Source organism: Pinus tabuliformis, chromosome 7 (genome assembly GCF_031772625.1).
Source record: "Pinus tabuliformis cultivar Carrire ecotype Pingquan chromosome 7, CPIR1, whole genome shotgun sequence".
Classification (NCBI taxonomy): domain Eukaryota; kingdom Viridiplantae; phylum Streptophyta; class Pinopsida; order Pinales; family Pinaceae; genus Pinus; species Pinus tabuliformis.
In genome coordinates, this window is record NC_142293.1 from 1667733021 (window position 1) to 1667752292 (window position 19272).

The 19272-nt window shown below is 40.7% G+C and overlaps 1 protein-coding gene across 5 annotated transcripts in view; it reads left to right on the plus strand.

Moving 5' to 3' along the window:
- Positions 1–19272, plus strand: part of SRS (Seryl-tRNA synthetase) — a 202935-nt gene that overhangs the window by 140418 nt on the left and 43245 nt on the right. For all 5 annotated transcript variants that reach the window (XM_089460241.1, XM_089460239.1, XM_089460240.1 and 2 more), the window contains 2 exons: positions 12304–12483; positions 12696–12862. In XM_089460241.1, the coding sequence (XP_089316367.1) occupies positions 12304–12483; positions 12696–12862 (347 nt within the window). The remainder of the gene's footprint in view (positions 1–12303; positions 12484–12695; positions 12863–19272) is intronic.

The following is a 19272-nucleotide window of genomic DNA, read 5'->3' on the forward strand; positions in this document are numbered from 1 at the left end:
CAGTTGAAAGACGAGTTGTTGGTCAAACCACTTCAACCAATGGAAACTAGTACCAGAAATTCTCCTAAAGACAAAGCTTCAGAACAAGAGGAATCTCAGGAAGAGGAAGAGCTGATAGATGTGCCTACTACCAGTGGAAGAACGAGCCGGGAACTCCGACAGATTCTACGGGATGCAGAAGACTTCATTGGTGCACCCAAGAATAGTAAAAGGGAGCGAAGACAGCCAGACAGATACTAGGCCTTAGTAGCTTAGGTTGGGGAACCTTCTAGTTTTCAGGAGGCCGTTCAACATCAAGTATGGGTGGATGCTATGGTGGAGGAATACAACTCTATAATGGTTAATGATGTCTGGGAAGTGGTACCTAGGCCTCAGGACAGATCAATGGTAGGTTCAAGATGGATCTACAAGGTCAAATACGCTGCAAACGACAGTGTGGAGAAATATAAAGCCAGGTTTGTGGCTAAGGGGTATGCTCAGAAGGAAGGGATAGACTACAAAGAAACCTTTGCCGCAGTAGTTAGGTATACTTTTATTAGAACCATGATATCTCTTGTAGCACAGATGGCGTGGGAGATTCATCAGATGGATGTCAAGACGACATTCTTGAACGGGGTAATAGAAGAGGAAGTATACATTAAACAACCAGAAGGTTTTGAGACACATGAGAAGAAATCTCATGTATGCAGATTAAAGAAAGCCTTCTATGGGCTTAAACAGGCACCTAGGGCATGGTACGGTCGAATTATGGCTACTTGCAGAAGATGGGGTTCATCAAGAGTGACACAGACCCTAATCTCTACTATCTGGTTGTAGAGAATGAGCCTCTAAACCTAGTGTTATATGTGGATGGTCCCTTCCTGACAGGATCATCTAGGCTCATCAAAGACTACAAGAAGAACCTAGCCACAAAATTCAAAATGAAGGATTTGGGACAGATGCATTATTTCTTGGGGTTGGAAGTTTGGCAACAGAAGGGTGAGATCTTCCTTGGACAAGGGAGATATGCTACAGAAATCTTGAAGAGATTCAGGATGCAGGACTGTAGACCTATGGCTACTCCAATGATCACCAACTGGAAGAAGATTGATGCATCAGAAGATAGAGATGTTGATCCCAGCGTGTGCAGATAGCTTATAAGGTCCCTAATGTATCTGGTCAATACCAGGCCAGACATTTGTTACGATGTCAACGCCCTCAGTCAGTTCATGGTGGAACCTAAGAGGGCGCACTGGGCAGCAACCAAACATGTTCTCAAGTATATACAAGGAACAGTCGAGCATGGATTATTGTACACCAGAGGCAATGACATCAGGCTGAGTGGGTTCACTGACGCAGATTGGGCTAGAAGTTCAGTAGATCGGAAAAGTACAACTGGGTATTGTTTCAACATTAGATCAGGAATGACCCCCTGGTGCAGTAGGAAACATAAATCCGTGGCTCTGAGCTTACCTGAAGCAGAATATATGGTAGCGAGTACAACTTTGTGTGAAGCCATATGGCTTAGGAAATTGCTTGTGAAACTATTCAGGAGAAGGATTGAAACGACCAGGATCATGTGTGATAATTAGAGTTGCATCAAGCTCTCTGAGAATCCAGTTTTTCATGATCGGTCGAATCACATTGATATCAGGTGTCACTTTGTCAGAGACTATGTCCAACGAGGGGCATTACAGTTGAGATACAGTCCTACAGGAGAATAGGTGGCAGACATCCTCACCAAGGCTCTAGAAAGAACAAAGTTTGTTTATTTTAGGGAAAAGATGGGGATGGTAAAGAATCCATTTCAGTAGCAGAAATGGATAAGTGTCAAGAGTTGCAGTGCAACAGTTAACAATGGCAGTGCTATGGGCAACATGATGCAGCATGTTGAGAGGGCACTGCAGTGCAGGTGCGGAAGTGGTAGTGGCAGTGTCATGGGCAATAGTACAGGAAGTAGCAGTGCAGGGGATGTGAGGCAATAGGCCAAGCATCAACACAGGTACCGATGCGGAAGATCAGTGTGATGTTTCTATAGTGAAACATTGCTAGAGCACATTCCTCGCTAAGAGGGAGTGTTGATTTTTGGTAGCATCAGATGTGCTCTAACCTTGAAATTTGGAGGAGAGGCTAAGGCACATGAGATCTCCAAGACCCAGAAATCGTTTTGAGAAATTCCACCCGGATGAGGAGTTATTAAAATAATTAATATGTTTAATTGGTTCCTAAGTCTAAACTTAGGAAACTAAAAATATTAATGGGTATTAATAAAGATAAGGGCAAGAAGCTTCTAAGAGATGAGGATCAATTCTGTTTTAATCTTAGCCATTGATTAGGGACTTAATCTCGGTTGTTGATTTGTCAACAGGAAAAGTATAAGAGAAGATTTGAGGATCATTTGGAGACACATCGATAGATACTCAGTATCTCAAGGAAAATCGATTCTCAAGTAGAGGAGATCGATTTCAGAGGGAGAGTTGTAGGGTGGAGGAAGAGGAGGGCATCAACAGCAGGCAGTGATAGAGGAGGAGGTGATGCAGGGTTAGTGGGAGACAACGTAGAGAGAGACTCAGTCCAGAGGAGAGACGCAGAGCCTACGCAGGCTCAGAGGGACGCAGAGCCACTCAAAGCCACGCAGAGTGACGCAGAATTGGGAGCAGGTCTCCAAAGTGTCAGAAGTTCTCAAAGGGAAAGTCTCAGGTGTTTTCTTTCAGTTTCTCTGTAAAATCATTTCTTATAAAAGCAATTGCTGTTGAAGATTAATAAAGCCCTCATCTGTTGCACCGGTTTTCCCACATTGGGTTTTTCCGGGGACAATTGTCCAAAAATAACTGTGTTGATGTGATTGGTTCTTGTGCATGTATTTTTCTCTGGGTAATTGTGTGATAACTACAGTAGAATTTATTTTAATATTTACTGAAGGGATTTCGTAAATAACTTATTGTGAATAATAAGTAGGTGAAATAAATCAGTTGTTGTAGTAGTAGAATTTCAGTTTAGAAATTTTCACAATTTGTGCTATAGGTCTGCAAATTTTTCCTCAAAATTTGCATTGACAGACTGCTAAAACCTCCACAAATTTTGGGCTGCTGCTGTAGGCGCTTCTCTACTATAAGTTCTCTTCTCCTTCAACTATTCTTCTTCTCTTCTCCTCTTCTCCCTGCTCTCCTCTCCAACTCTTCACAAGTAGAATGAGCCTCTCTATTGCCTTTTTCCCTTTTTAGTTCTCATTAAGATGAGAGAACCCTAACCCTTTTGATTAAGGGCTGTGATTAGATCTCATCCCTCTAGATCAATGGTGGAGTTCTTTTCCTCACTTGACCCCCTTTTTCTCGATGAAGTAACCTGAGAGAGAAATCTCACGACTAATTGTTGTAGAAGAGGTATGTTGCCCTGTTATTTGCCCACCAAGCATATGTATTCTTAGCTCCATTGTCTCTAATCACATCATAACTTACAAATCTCCCAAAGCTAGTGGAAAACCTTGCAAAGCCATCATCCACCTAATCAAGGGATGCTCTATCATGATATATCCGTTTAAATACATCCTTCCTCCCCTATGAAATCTCAACATCCTTGTGACAAGTGAATTTGCGTGTAGGCCCACCATTGAGCCATTCATTGTTGTAGTATTTGGGATTCAAGGAGTGAGCCAAGCAATGCAAAGGTGTGCAATTCTTGTCCCACCCATTGACAAAAATATCTTGTATGATGGTGAAAAGGGCCTTCATTGATGTCTCATACTCAGGGCACTCATTTTGAAAAATAATGGTCCTCAAACTCAATCATGGAATCCCACCCCTCGTAAACCTCTCCTAGGATGGGTTTGTTTGTGTTTGCAAATCGCAACAAGCGATGATAGGGTCCATGATCTTAATAGTAATATCTACCCTCTCCCACCAAACATCATCTAATATTGTATCCTTGACCTTTTTTGAGGTTGCTTGATCTGTCTTTCTCCGAACAAACCAAGACTGAAATAACGATGGCCCTAATAATGGCCTTGACCTCCTTCAACCTCTTAAGCATGATGAATGTGGAGGCAAACCACGTATTCACAATTTTCAACAATGATATATGTGTGTGCTCTTTGTAGATTGTGAGGGCATTGGTATGATTTTGTACAAAATTGTGGATATGGTGTGCAACCTCAATAAGATTTCTGATTTGTGCCACATCAGAGGCAATAGATTTTAGTGCTAAATTCAAAGAATGGACAGTGCAAGGTGTCCAAAATATTTGTGTATAATTAGCTTCCACAATCATGCCAAAAATCTTGCAAATAGGTGCATTGTTTGTAATGATTTGCACACAAGCATCAACCCTTACATCTTCAATAACTTTAATGAACAATTCACCCATATATTGTGCATCCTTGTATTTTCCAAGAGCATCCAATGCTTTCAAGAAGACTGGTCCATTCAAGGAAGACACTATGAAGTTGATTAGTAAACAACGTGCTGCATTTGCCCATCCATATGAAACATATTGACCCCAGATGATTGTCGTGCTGATTTAATAGGCTCTAGCATTTTATCCACCTCCTTTGCCTTAACCAACAATGTGGTTCTAAGCTTCTTTGAACTAGGACGCACAGACCCTACTGGAGCCCCTTGAGCTAGAGATCAACACATCTCAATAAATAAAGGTGACTATGCAACATTAAATGAGATGAAGTTGAGATAGGAAAAAAATTCCAATGGTAAGATCAATCTCTTCTTGCCTCTCTTGCTAAAATATCTTGTCCATTGGACCGATTTTCCTCCTTTTGTTGCTTGAACTGCACTCCCACTGGAACTCCCAAATGGATAATTGGCTTTCCTCAGGAGTGGAAGAGGATTCTTGTTAATGGTTTTATTATATGATGTGGCCACCATTGCCCACCAACATTGGCCTCTTTTTCTAGTTCTTTTATTTGGGTGCATTCACTCCTAGACATGCCCCATGTCCACAAGATGTGCCCAACAAATGCCCTTTCACTCAGAAGTAGGTGCTCTTGAATTGATGGTTGCAAAAACTGCATGTCCAAAGAACATTGCCTCCTCCCTTTAACTTGCTCCCTGGCCCTTGATGTCTTGTAACATACTTCCACAAGGGATATTTCTGTTCTTGAGCTTGCTGTCTTGCTAAAAGAATGTTTCTCTCAACATTTGAAGCTGTTGTTGCAACCTCACTTCCAACAGATGGATCACTTTCAGACCCTAATGAGATTGAAGGAGGGGGAACATTATTAGTGGAGGAATTCCTGTTGATTTGTGGTAGCATCGGATGTGGTCTAGCCACGCAATTTGGTGGAGAGGTTGAGGCACATGAGATCTCCAATACCCAGAAAGGGTTTGGGCAGATTCTAAACAATTTAGGAGATATTAAAATAATTAATATTTTTAATAGAGTCCCTAAGTCTAAACTTAGGGAAATTAAAATATTAATGTGGATTAATATAAAACTGTGTTAGAATGGTCCAAAAGACATGGATGCCAGGTCTAATCTTAGCCGTCGATTAGGGAATTAATCTCGGCTGTTGATATGTCAACAAGAAAAGTATAAGAGGAGGCTTGAGGGTCACTTAGAGAAGACACCAAATGACCAGTCATTCTATTCTCTAGAGTGGGGTTTGCTAAGAGAGATAGAATCAGTGATCGGAGTTTTAGCTGAGGGGAAATGAGTACAGAGAGACAGAGAGGCAGAGATAGTGCCGCGAGATCAATGCAGGAGCCAGAGAGAGTGACGCAGTAGCAGCGAGGGCTCACGCAGGGCCACACAGAGGCAACCAGGAGTTGCATAGTGCTTGAGAGAGGCCAGCGTTGCTAACGCAGAGGGCTAGAAGGCTGACATAGGGCCTCTTGAGGCTGATGCAGGCCCATTCAGGGTGACACAGGGCCAACACTGGGCAGAGAGAGGTTGACGTAGTCCAGAAAGGCAGATGCTGGGGTTTCTGGGGCAGATTGGAGTTGAGGAGCTACCGGAAGGTTTATTTGGGGTTTCAGTCGGGACATTTGTCTCAGACTGAGAGGTACTATTGCCAAGGAAATTCTCTGTTGGGTAAGACGGATTTGGCACCCAGATTGTACTTTGAAATTGCTTAATAAGAAAACCCTCAGATAGCTGCACTGGTTTTCCCGCATTGGGTTTTTTTTGGGACATTGGTCCAAAAATAACAGTGTCATTTTGTGTGCTTGTTTCTGTTTCCTTCAATTGATGATCTATAATATATTGAGCATGCACTAGTGTTTATTTTCAGTATTTACATTGTAAATAATTTGTTAAGTAACGAAACAAGTAGGTAGGAATAAATCAGTAAAGTGCATGGAGGGTTTCTAACTGGTAGACTTAGAAACTTCAACATGGTATCCGAGAGTGGTTGCAAATCACAGGGGAACTGAGCACATCAGCCGAGCGGAGCAATAGCGGCAGAAAACAGCTGTCCCGAGTGACAGAAGCTGTTTCTAGCAAAGCAGCAACGAGGGAAGGGTGATGCAGTGCCTGCGTCATCAAGGGTGAGCCAAGAAGAGGCAGCACAGAGGCTAAAGGAGGCAAAGGGAGACTCACGCAGAGCCATGCAGAAGCTAAGAGGGCTGACGTAGTTGTCTGAGGAGGCCGGGTTGCTGGTGTCGGGATTGCGCAGAGCCTAGGAGCTCTCACCTTTGGGTTGCTGGGGTTTAGGAGGCTGTGGGAAAGTTGCAGAGTGGATCTGGTGAGGTGTAGTCAGAAAAGTACCTGACAGGGCAAGGCTAAGAGGAGGGAGTTGCTATTGAGGGTTACTAGCCGAGAAATCCAGATCAGTGGTGCAGTTGCACAGACGATCAGAGTAGTGGGCATCTCGACATCGACAGAAGGATTTCCAGGAGGGAAATCGAGACTCAGAGGGAGTCACATCGAGAACTTCTTGGAGGTAAGTAGAAGAGCATCATGGCACTACACGGAGTAAGAGACCAGCACAGGCTGGACGGAGCGTCAAATTTCGCAGTCTAGAAGGCCAAAATCTTATTCGTACTTGATAGAAATTGTGTCAAGCACTTCGCCTTGAAGCCAGCAAGGGCAGAGAAGGAAGTGGATACAGACGATGACTGTGCCATGAGTGCACACACATCACTTGAGCGGAAGTGGGGAGACATCGAGCTGTAGTCAAGAGGACTACAGGCGGTGAGGGGGAGGATCCTCGAGGTACCCAACCTCTTGGATTAGACCTTGCTACGGGAGCCCCGAAGAGGAGTAGTAGGACTGGATGATGTGGATAGAGATGGATGTGGATGAAGCAACAAAGAGAGCTACAATGCAGGAGTCCCGAGACAACGCAAGGCTAGCAGGCTGCAACAGTGCGAGAGGCACGGGAGTGTTGCACTAGTGCAGGATGGCACAAAGAGGTGTGCAACAGTGCGAGATGCAGGGAGTTGTTGCAACAACGCAAAGGTCATAGAGGGAGCACTTGTCAGCGACAGAGGGAGCTTCAGCATTAGCGGGTGTCTCTAGCCCAACAGAGAGGTCAGAGTTGGGAGAGTAGCTACTTACTTCTCAGTAACTGAGTTGTAGTGCCGCAGTGGGAACACGATGCAACATGATGAGAGGAGATGTAGTGCAGATACAACAGTGGCAGTGGCAGAGCCATGGGCAGCAACACGGATGTAGAGGGAGTTGTCGTACAGATGCAGCAGTGGCAGTGGCAGAACCATGGGCAGCAGTACAGGATACAACAGTGCAGAGGATGTTGGCCAACAGGCCTAGCATCAGCACAGGGACCGATTCCGGATGATCAAAGTAATACTCAGTGAGGAGTATTGCTAGAGCACAGTCCTCGCTAAGAGGGAGTGTTGATTTGTGGTAGCATTGGATGTGCTTTAGCCACAAAATTTGGTGGAGAGGTTGGGGCACATGAGATCTCCAATACCCATAAAGGGTTTGGGCAGATTCTAAACAGTTTAGGAGATATTAAAATAATAAATATTTTTAATAGAGTCCCTAAGTCTAAACTTAGAGAAATTAAAATATTAATGTGGATTAATATAAAACTATGTTAGAATGGTCCAAAAGACATGGATCAAGCCAGATCTAATCTTAGCCGTCGATTAGGGACTTAATTTTGGCCGTTGATATGTCAACAAGAAAAGTATAAGAGGAGGCTTGAGGGTCACTTGGAGAACACACCAGATGATCAGTCATTCTATTCTCTAGAGCGGGGTTTGCTAAGAGAGATAGAATCAGTGATCAGAGTTGCAGCTGAGGGGTAGTGAGTACAGAGAGACAGAGAGGCAGAGGTAGTGTCGGGAGATTAGCACAGGAGCCAGATAGAGTGACGCAGTAGCAACCAGGGCTCACGCAGGGCCACACAGAGGCAGCCAAGAGTTGCGTAGTGCTTCAGAGAGGCCAGTGTTGCTGACGCAAAGGGCTAGAAGGCTGACGCGACCCATTCAGGGTGACGCAGGGCTAGAGTTGGGTAGAGAGAGGCTAATGCAGTCTAGAAAGGCAGACGTTGGGTTTCTGGGGCAGATTGCAGTTGAGGAGCTGCTGGAAGGTTTATCCGGGGTTTCGGCGACGACATTTGTCTCAGACTGAGAGGTACTATTGCCAAGGAAATTCTCTGTTGGGTAAGCCAGATTTGGTACCCAGATTGTTCTCTGAAATTGCTTAATAAGAAAACCCTCAGATAGCTGCACAGTTTTCTCGCATTGGGTTTTTCCGGGGACATTGGTCCAAAAATAACAGTGTCATTTTGTGTGCTTGTTTCTGTTTCCTTCAGTTGATGATCTGCAATATGTTGAGCATGCACTAGTGTTTATTTTCAGTATTTACATTGTAAATAACTTGTTAAGTAACGGAACAAGTAGGTAGGAATAAATCAGTAAAGTGCATGGAGGGTTTCTAACTGCTAGACTTAGAAACTTCTAAATTGAAGGAGGGGGAACATTATTAGTGGAGTCATTCCTCCCTTTCTTTTGCCCTTCTCTAGTTTCCCTTGATTGAGCCATGATTGCTATGATATGAAGAAAGATAAAATGCTGTAAGCAAAAACGGACTACTGTAGCAAAAATAAAATAAAAAAATTAGAAGGAAAATTGACTTACCTGCACTTTGAATCTCATCTAAAACTCATTTCTCCCCCTTGCTTGCCATCCAAACACTTCCACAGCTCCAAAACAATGAATGAATGAGTGAAAAATCAGCCCAAAAGCAATTTATCAACTGCATAGAGAGCTTTTTAGGGTGACACGTGTCACAAAATTGGGACATGAAATTGGCATGTGCCCAACACGAGTTTGACTCGTGTCTTGCACCCAAGACACAAGTCACGCGTGTTCTATGCCCAGGACACGAGTCAAACTTGTGTCGGGCACATGTCATAGTGGTGTCGTGTCTAACATGAAGGGTTCGTGACACCAAGGGAGAGGGGGTGGGGGAACATATAATGTTACTTAGTAAAGGGCATTGTAATCTTAAGAAACTTGTATTTTATAACACATTTTATTGTTTAATTTAGGAGTAAGTGTCACTAAGCGTTTTGCACATGTTTCAGCAATTTGCAATCTCATTGAGAACAATTTCATTTCTGATTCCAAGTCCAGAATATTGATCATTCATCATAAACTTAAGTCAGAATAATGAGCTAAGCTATATTACTCGCCACTCATTACAACAATTAAGCTTAGTTAATTATAGGGAAGCCCCTAGGTTAGGAACCTCCTTATTCCAAACTTAGACAGGTTAAGCCACTTAGGTGACAGTGGGGAATTGCCTAAGTTGCCTTTAGATTTTCACACTTGTGATTAAGAAATTTTCACTAGGTGAGAATTTGAACGGTAATACACTCCATGTTTTTGACTTCTTGGTGCTTTTACTATGGTCGTCAGCATCCAAGGACACTGCAACTATTGGGTCTTGACTTGCAGCTGAATTAAATCAAAACAGTCCTTAGCATTGATGGTGAGGAAGAAAATGTTATGAGAAGAAAGATGAATTGCAGAGGAGAAAGATGTTGTGAAGGAGAAAAATGCTTTTATCTCCATTTGAGGTAGTGGTTATTGCTAGTGGATGAGCAGCATGAGTGATTTTCAGCAGTTTGCAGAGACCGAGAAGTTGAAATTTAGCATCATGGACTTATTGAAGATCAGCATTTTTTGGAACGAACTCCTAGATACAAGGTGTGGTATTTAAAGCATGGCTGTACAGTGTGGACCATTACTCAAACGATAGGCAGTATGCATTTTTCCCTTTGAGAACCATGCTACTCAACTGATTGGCATACATACGTTCTACATAAATTCTCTATTACCAATTGATAAAGTTCTAACTCAGAAGAAAAGGACACCAAAGCTCTTCTGTCCTCTAGTGATCCATAGAAACCATTGGAGATAATGAACACTAATCATGCCTTGCATATAAGATCTAGCTATATCTCCTCCATTTGCATTAATTAAAGATGGGTATTTATAGGATTCGAAAGCAACGAGATAAATATGAAACTGACTTACCAACTGAGCAATTACAATTCAAGCCTTAAGGCTACAATCACATAGGAGTCAAATGGCAACCTGTCCTAATCATGGCTCCCACCAATCAAGTTCCACTGTGAAGGTATGGATATGCAAAAGATATTGTGGAAGAGTGGCAAAGTGTTTTGCCACTTTGCTTTGTGTTAGGGTTCAATCCTTGTCAAATTGGAATTTGGGACTTGCATAAATGTTTTTTCTAAGCTAAGTCACCTGACACGGGGATTCGGGACACGTAGGATTCGAGATTCGTGGTGTCGGATTCGGACACGTTGACCCCCCTGAACAGGACACACAGGATTCGTTATATATTATTTTATTAATATATATATATATTATTATATATTTAATATATATATATATATATATATATATATATATTAAAAATTAGATATTTCTTACACAAATTTTAATTAATGATACAAATTTATTGATTTCAAATATAGATCTTCATCTATAGCTATTAGCATGCATAGTACATACAAAATTCAAATACATGTCAATCTATTATCTATTTCTTATGCTTGGCCCTCTTGCCACCACGAGAAATGTCTAATTTTTTAGTTTTGTTGGAAAATCAGGATCTTTGTCATTAATATCACCCTCTAAGCATTAATATCCAGAGGTATTTTTGTCATTACCTCTGTATCTGTATAGGGATCTTTGTCATTAATATCACCCTTTAAGCATTAACATAAGATAGAACAAGCATAACATGTCAAGTCAAGATTCTGTTTGAGTGATGCGTACATTTTTAGGAGGTTCATGATACAGGAGTTTGACAACCAATGTCACTAACATCAAGGTACATAGAGGGATTGGTGCTCTTGATTAAATACGAGTTCCATACCCTAATACATGACAAAATTCAATGGAAACATTGCAATCCCCCAATCCTAAAATCCTGAAAAACTGATAAGTCTGCTGGATTTTGAATGAAATCTAAAATTCTACTTTCTCCATATAAAATCCAATGAGGCCAGAACCACTCTCAAACATCCTGAGTCATTTCATGGTAATGTTAAAAATTTAAGTAAAAGGATGAAAATGAATCATCCTTTTACTTTAAGAATTTAACATTACCATGAATAGCATATCAATACTAAGGCCTAGGCTTGATCATTAAGCTGCCAAAACGCTTGCCAAATGAAAATATGCGTGGCTGTAATGACCAAATGCAGCGTTTTCATACCCGTGCAGGTCACTTTTGCCGCCTAACGAGTCTTGGAAAACAGGACACGCTGCCAAAATTGTGACACGACCTTGGATTCAATGAGTTAGGAAAGGACACAACGTGTCATGGTTTTTGGACATGAATCAGGGCAGAATCGCGTCGGACACGCTAGATTCGGGATTCGTGGGGTCTATAGGACGAATCCGGTTATCTAGTTTCTAAGTAATATCATGAAGAAAATTTTATAGTGTATGGTCTCAAACTGTTTCTTTCATCTTGTTCTGATCTATCCTGGTACTACAGCTGTTCATTTTCTGCGGCATGTGTTCATATCTTATTCTTAAGAGACATTTTTTTGCTAGGGTTTCCTTTGGACCAGTTTGAATCCTAATGGCAATTGCACTAAGTATTTGTGACTTACATGATGAACCTTTTAGATTTCCTCTTTCCTTTTTAGTAGCTGTCTCGTATTGCTTCAATGCTGTTCGGAGATTTCTGTTATGGATTAATAATGCTGACACTGCCAAGACATGTTGTTTGTTTGAGCTTGGTCTCTTAGGAAGTTTTCAAAAATCTCTTAAAATGGTTAATATCAGAAAACTTGAACTTGTTTCAATATCCCAGGAAGAAAATTTAACAGCAGCTTCCATTCATGTGGTCATAATGCAGGTTAGTGGTACAAAGTTCTATTACCTAAAAAATGAGGTTGTTTTGTTGGAGATGGGGCTCATTAACTGGGCACTGTCAGAACTTGTAACAAGAGGATACACGCCTTTGAGCACCCCTGATATTGTACGGTCATCTGTTTTGGAAAAGTGTGGCTTTCAACCTCGGGCACTGAATACACAGGTTTATAGTCCTCTATGATTGAAATCTAATTGTGAAGAAAGTCTATGTCTACTACTTTTAAATTGACTCAATAAGGCTCTTGTTCTTGATTTGTTTCTTTGTAAGCTGCAGGCTATCGTTAGTTGAATGTATGAGAAGATAGGTCTGTTTGTTAACAATGAAGTCTTTTAAAAAAATTGAAGCATCATGGATTTTACATTTTTACTGAGCAGGTGTACTCTATAGAGGGAACATACCAGTGTTTAGCAGGTACAGCAGAGATTCCAGTGGGAGGAATGTACATGGATCAGATTATTGATGATTCCATTTTGCCATTGAAGTTTGTTGCGTTTTCACATTGCTTCCGCACAGAAGCTGGTGCTGCAGGCTATGCAACAAGGTCTAGTATTTCTGAAACAAAGATTGTTCTATTTTGAAATTATTGACAAACTGATGAAGAGTGATTTTACACTTGCTTTTTCACTGTTGGAACACAATTTTTATAAGAAAAAAACTTTTATTTAAACCGCTTTAACAAGTACATCCTGGGAAGAGCTATGCCTTTCCCTATGACCAAAGAGGCTCCATTGGCTACTAAGCCTTGTAGATGGTTGGCAATGAAAATATTTACATTACAAAATGATAAAATAATTTATAGCAGAAGTAGAGACCAAAACTGGAGAATTTGGTAAAATTCACTACATTACAAAGTATCCACTTGACCAGATTTCTTCAGTGCTTGGAAGGAAAGTGGTAATCTTTCTGAGTTCTATAGCCATAGAGGCTGCATATGCTACTCAGCTCTCATAGATGCTTTGGGATGAAAATGTTTACATTAAAAAATACTGCAAGAATTTGTAACAGTAGTAGAGACCGAAACTGCAGAATTTGGTAAGGCTTACTTGACTTTCCAGAGTATTCACTCATCTATATTTCTGTTGTATTTGGAAGGAATCTAGGAACTTGTCAAGCAGCTTCATAAAATCCTTCCTGATGACTCTCATTTCATGCCTGAGACTCCTGTAGGCTGCTATCCAGCACTTTGGATGTGTCATCAACCTTGTCAATTTTGGCTGCAATCCTGCTCATACATGCATGTCTATCCCTGATCACAGCCTTGTGATTTGCTATTATCAACCTATAATTGTGATGTTATTTGGGCAAGTCAGACCACTTAGCACTGGGCTCAACGATATTATGCAGAAACCAATTATTCAAGTCATGCAAGTCCTGCCCAAACCAACCAAAGCAGATATAACTTCATCATTAAGAAAAGTATGCTTCCTAGCTCTTGACTGGACAGGATATTCCCAACCATTTTTGGATTTACCAGAAGGTGATGCAACAGATTTTGCAATGGAGCTTCTCAAGCTGACCAGCTTTAACATCCAAACCCTCCTCATTAGTCATCTTCTATTATATAACTTCATTCTTTTAGATGCAGTGCAAGAGGTCATTATTACTTACAGAGCCTGACATACCTTGGGAAATTCTGGACTACAGAGGACGAATTCATGTACGACAAGCATAGTATACTCTGATTTTTAATGGATTCGCCACATCTTTGAAGTCCCATCTGCCTACTGTACTTTTTTCCTTTTCCGAAACATGCAAAATCTTCTATTACATGTAGTGAAAGGAAAAGATACTTCAAATGATACATAATAGTAGATATCAGTGAGCTAAGCAGCTACTATACAAAAAATGAAATAAAGTAAAATTTATATTAATGTCCACAGAAGCTCAAACAGGGCAAAGGGACTGGAAAGTGCAGGAAGCATTTATAGCCATAAGGGGAGGCGGGTTGCATGAAACATCCCATAAAAGGAGACAAAAATGAGTTAAAATTAGCAAACATGAAATGACATAAATCATTCAAATGGGTTAAACCAAGAAGATGAACTCTAAAATGGAAAGAAAAGCCAACAAAGAGACAGTCCTGAGAGAAAGTGCAGCGACCCCTAAGGAAGCAGGGGAGATGGGCCTACTGATCGTATAAAACAATAGTGCATGTGTCAACATCGAATGCTGCTTGAATAATATCCTCTTGTGAGTGCCCTCAACTGACAGGGTCCTGGGTAGCTATTAGTCAGTATTTTTGCAAACTCCTTAGGGTAAACCAACACTGTTTATTTGGTCAAGTTCATGAGTTCATAGTTGTTTGAAAGGTCCATGGATTTTTGTTGTTAAGACAGTCCCTTTGGTTCTACAAGTCTGAAATGCTTGCAATCAGATTTTCCAGGAGTTCAGATTGCTTGTTAAGTCCATGTCTCTTTCGACCTGATGTGTCAAGCCACAGGTCCCACATGGTCTTAGTGTGCTTAAATCTTAGAGGCCTAAGTCACCTTCCATTTCTACTTTTACATGGTAGGTTCTTGAGTTGGGAACTTGTGCACTGAATTTTATATAGGAGTCTGGACCTGCTTTTATTAGTTTCAAGTTCTTTATGCATCCCCAAACACCACTTCATGATGTGATGCCTGTGTATTGTCTATATGGATATAGGAGGCATTCTTTCCATCAATGTTCTTCCTATTTTTCCCTTCGTCCATATGGATGTGGTTCCTGTTACTGAGAAATTTAAGACTTTAATGCAAAGCCTCACTAAGCAACATAGATTAAGAACAACAATGGGAGAGTTACCATTGTCACCTCCGAATTGTGGTTGGATACAATCCTTGCAAGGGAGGCTTACCTAGTAGATCTTAGTGATCAAGGATTCCAAATAAACTTTTAGGCTAAATGCTCCCTAAGGGTGTAGTGTCCCAAATTATAACTTTGCTGAGTTTGCTTCAGAATTTTGCACTATTAATTTCACTAACAATTTATGCAAATTGAACCATAAACCAACAGCAAAAACTGGAAATATAAACTGCAACCCACAGATATGAACAAGATAAACATGCAAAAAGAACTCTCAGCCTTATTTTATTAAATATGGAATATGAAATAGCATGCTAATATAAAATGCTAAAGATGGCTGAGTGATGCCCCAAAAGATCAATAATACTGCTGCAATGGGCCTCCAAATATAAACTGATCTGCTGAAAACACCTGTGAATTCTGAATGAATTCACCAAGGGGAGAGATGGGTACTTGCCCACTCTCACTGAAATCACCGTAGGGTTTCCGCCTTGGGGCTACTATGGTAGAGAATTGAATTCTCCACTCCACACCAAAGGCAAATGCTCAAATCCAAGATGTCTCCAAATGACCTCCTCCTCGTCCTCTTTTACAGATCTGATGGATAGATCTCCAAGCCTCTAGAAGCATCCTATTTTATTATTTTATTATTATTTTAGAAACTCTTCTATTGACTTTATCTTAAGTGACTTTTTAATTTTATTTTATTTCACTTTAGTCATTTTTTGGCCTTTTCCTCCGATTGATTATTTTTCCTTAATCAAATGACTAGTTAAAGCCATTTTGAATCAAGGAAAATGGTAAATCTCCCACCATACTCTCTCTGGCCTAAGGTTACTTGGGAGCGGGAGCGACATTTTCAAAAGCTCCTGGTTCGGTAGTGAATTTTTATATGATATATATTTTTATATATTTTGATGCATATATATCAACAAAAGCGTGTAGAATGATGAATTAGAAATAAAAACCATAAAAACATGGATTGAACCATATAACATCAATCATCTAGAAGTTATAATCGACCATGTCCACAAGCTAGTAACATACAACAAATCCAGTCTCATGATTCATTAATCTTAAAGTTTCAAGCTTTCAAAATTCAATATATAACATTTGTCATCATTTATCACTAAAGTTGTACATGTAACCATTACCATTATGAAGTAATCAAACTATAACAAAGAATATCTAACATGAAATGAAATGTTTCAACTTTCAACTTTCACGAAGCATCATATTCATAATTCATTACCAATGAGTTATAAATGCCAACTTCAAACTTCAAACTTAAATTGTCATATATTGTTTACAAAAAATACCATAATAAATACGAAAGAGTCAATAGTTATAAAAAATACTAGAAACTAGAAAAGACAAGTAAATCTATTATCTACTGCTTGACCCTCTTGCCATGAGAAATTTCTAATTTCTTGTCTTGTGCTTTATTGGGAGTCTCCTCTTGCATAGTTGAATGACCTTGGTGCTCTTGATCATTGGGAGTCTCCCTGAAAAGAGGGCTTGGTGCTCTTGATTAAATACAAGTTCCATACCCTAGTACATGACAAAATCCAATGGAAACATTGCAATCCCCCACAATCCTGAAATCCTGAAAAAATGACAAGTCTGCTAGATTTTGAGTGAGATCTAAAATTCTACTTTCTCCATATGAAATCCAATGAGGTCGAAACCACTCTCAAACATCCTGAGTCATTTCACGGTAATGTTAAAAATTTAAGTAGAAGTTATCTTTCATTTTCATCCTTTTACTTTAAGAATTTAACATTACCATGAACTGCATATCAACACTAGGGTCATAGGATTGAACATTAGGCTACCATACTGTTAAATTTGGCAACTAGGGCCAAACTCCATGTGCGTCATCTTATTAATGGATGCTGATATTTTTCTTGGATCCCTCTCATCGAGAGGTGTAGGATTGATCTAAAGATCATCCGATTCTGATAAGTATTCATGGAGATATGAATTTATTTGTGTTATGGGACAATTCGTCAAGGTCGGCCAGCAAATACACCCCTCTTGTGCTCTACGTTTTACTATAAAAGGAGGAGGTCTTCAAGTCATTAATACACACTCTTCATGTGATCTCCTCCTCTCCACGTCTTTGGGTTTTGGTGGAGGAGAGACACTAAGAGTATACGCTGGCCTAAGTAAGGAAGTAAAGATGATGCCCTAGCGGCAGTAAGGATGATGCCCTAGCTTCAATGATGACGGTTCTATATGCAACTAGAGGAAACTTGTATCCGCAGCATTTAAGGGTGCCCTAGCCATAGCATTTAAAGGTGCCCTTGACCGCAGTCAATGATGATCTGATACAGCAAGGGGAGGCACTTATACATAGTCTAGAAGAGACTTAATTCCGTAGAGAAAGGAGGTTCTAAATACAGTGTTGGGTGCAACATGAGTACGAGCTGCAACACTATGATAGGTGAAACCGTCACCTTGGGGAATCAGTTGAAGCAGAATGTCTTCAACTGATCTCATGTATCATCATTCTAGGAGATGATCTATGCTCGTATCTAGATAAGTCAAAGTGTTGACTTCAGTTGTAAATGTACTATCTCTCTCTCTCTCTTCGCTGAACTATTGAAGAACATAAAAGAAGAATTGATCAAGGGTTTCCCCACATTGGGGTTTGTTCCTGGCTAGCGCCACATCTTGTGTCCTCTTGTCTTGGTTTGTCTTCTCTGATTTATATTTATGTTCTATCTGCGGTTTACTTTAATGCTGACGTGATTGCTAATCCGGAAAAGATATTGAGCTCACTGTGAAAATTGAAATAAATTGCTCTAGCATAGAACATACCTAAAATTAACATGGTATCAGAGCTGAGGTGAAGACAATGCCCAAGCAAGAGTGAAAGAGCAATCACCGAAGACAGTTGGGAAAGAACAAAAGGATCAAGTGGATTCCTCATCCCTCTTCAAATTCACTGAAGGTGAAGTCGAAGCAGAGAATATTATTAGAATGGTGCAGCGGAAGTTTCTGATGACCTACCTAAAGATCACTTCATTGGGAAGTTCGGATCTAAGGGTGGAAGGAAAGGCAGATGCTTTGGTTGCAATAAGTTCGACTATTATGTGAAGGAGTGTCCGAATGGCAGAGACACATCTCTTGATGAAGATAACAATCACTCTAGGGACATCTTCAATGATCAAAGGAATGACAGGTAATGCAGGTCATCAAGGAAATGGTCGACTCTTCAAAGAAAGCAAGGAACCCCAGGTATGAAGAATCAAATGTTGTTTCTAATAAAATAAAGAAGCATTATCTTGTATTGGCCCTCTCCTTCAGATTCTTTGGGAATCTGGCTTATTGATTGTAGTGCTTCAAGGCCCTTCATCGGATAGATGGGTGCACTCCCTAATTTGGTAGAGATGGAAACAAATATGGGATTATACTTGGAGCCGATGCCACCTACCCCGGAAAGGGTGTAGGGAATGTTATCCCTCAATTGAATGAGGGTAACTCAATTCATTTACAAAATCTCTTTTATGTACCTGATCGCAAGAAGAACCTGGTGTCCATTTCAGCAATGGAAGTCAAAGGTTTCAGGGTGGCACTCATCGATGGAAAGGTACGTGTTCGAAAATAGAATTTTCAAAGATGTTTTTGAGTTCAAGGTTGTATCAAGTTGCAGGAAGTCCACTGAGGACCATGTCCATTGACACATAGCATCGAAGGCCTGTGAGCCAGATGGTGACAGGGATGCCTGAATTCAAAAAGAGCATGAAAGTACATGTCTGAGATGTACTGAAGGAAAATCTTCCAAGGGGACCATTCCCCTCATGTAGCAGGTCCACAGGTGTGGAACAACTCGAGGGGTTTGAGATTGATGATCAGGAATCTCATGTATGCAGATGGAAGAAAGCCCTCTATGGCTTGAAGCAAAACTCCCTGGGCGTAGTATGAGAGGATTGATAGCTGTCAGATGAAGTTGAGATTCACTAGGAGTGAAACCGATCCAAACCATTATCCGAAGGTTGTGGATGATAGACCTCTCATACCGGCACCTTATGAGGACGACCTATTTCTGACAAGTGCAGACCGCAGAAGTAAGAGGGAGTTGGATTTCGAATGTGGAATGATAAACTGCAAGCCTGTGACTACCTCGAGGATCTTAACTTTCAAAAGTTATATGGTAGTGAT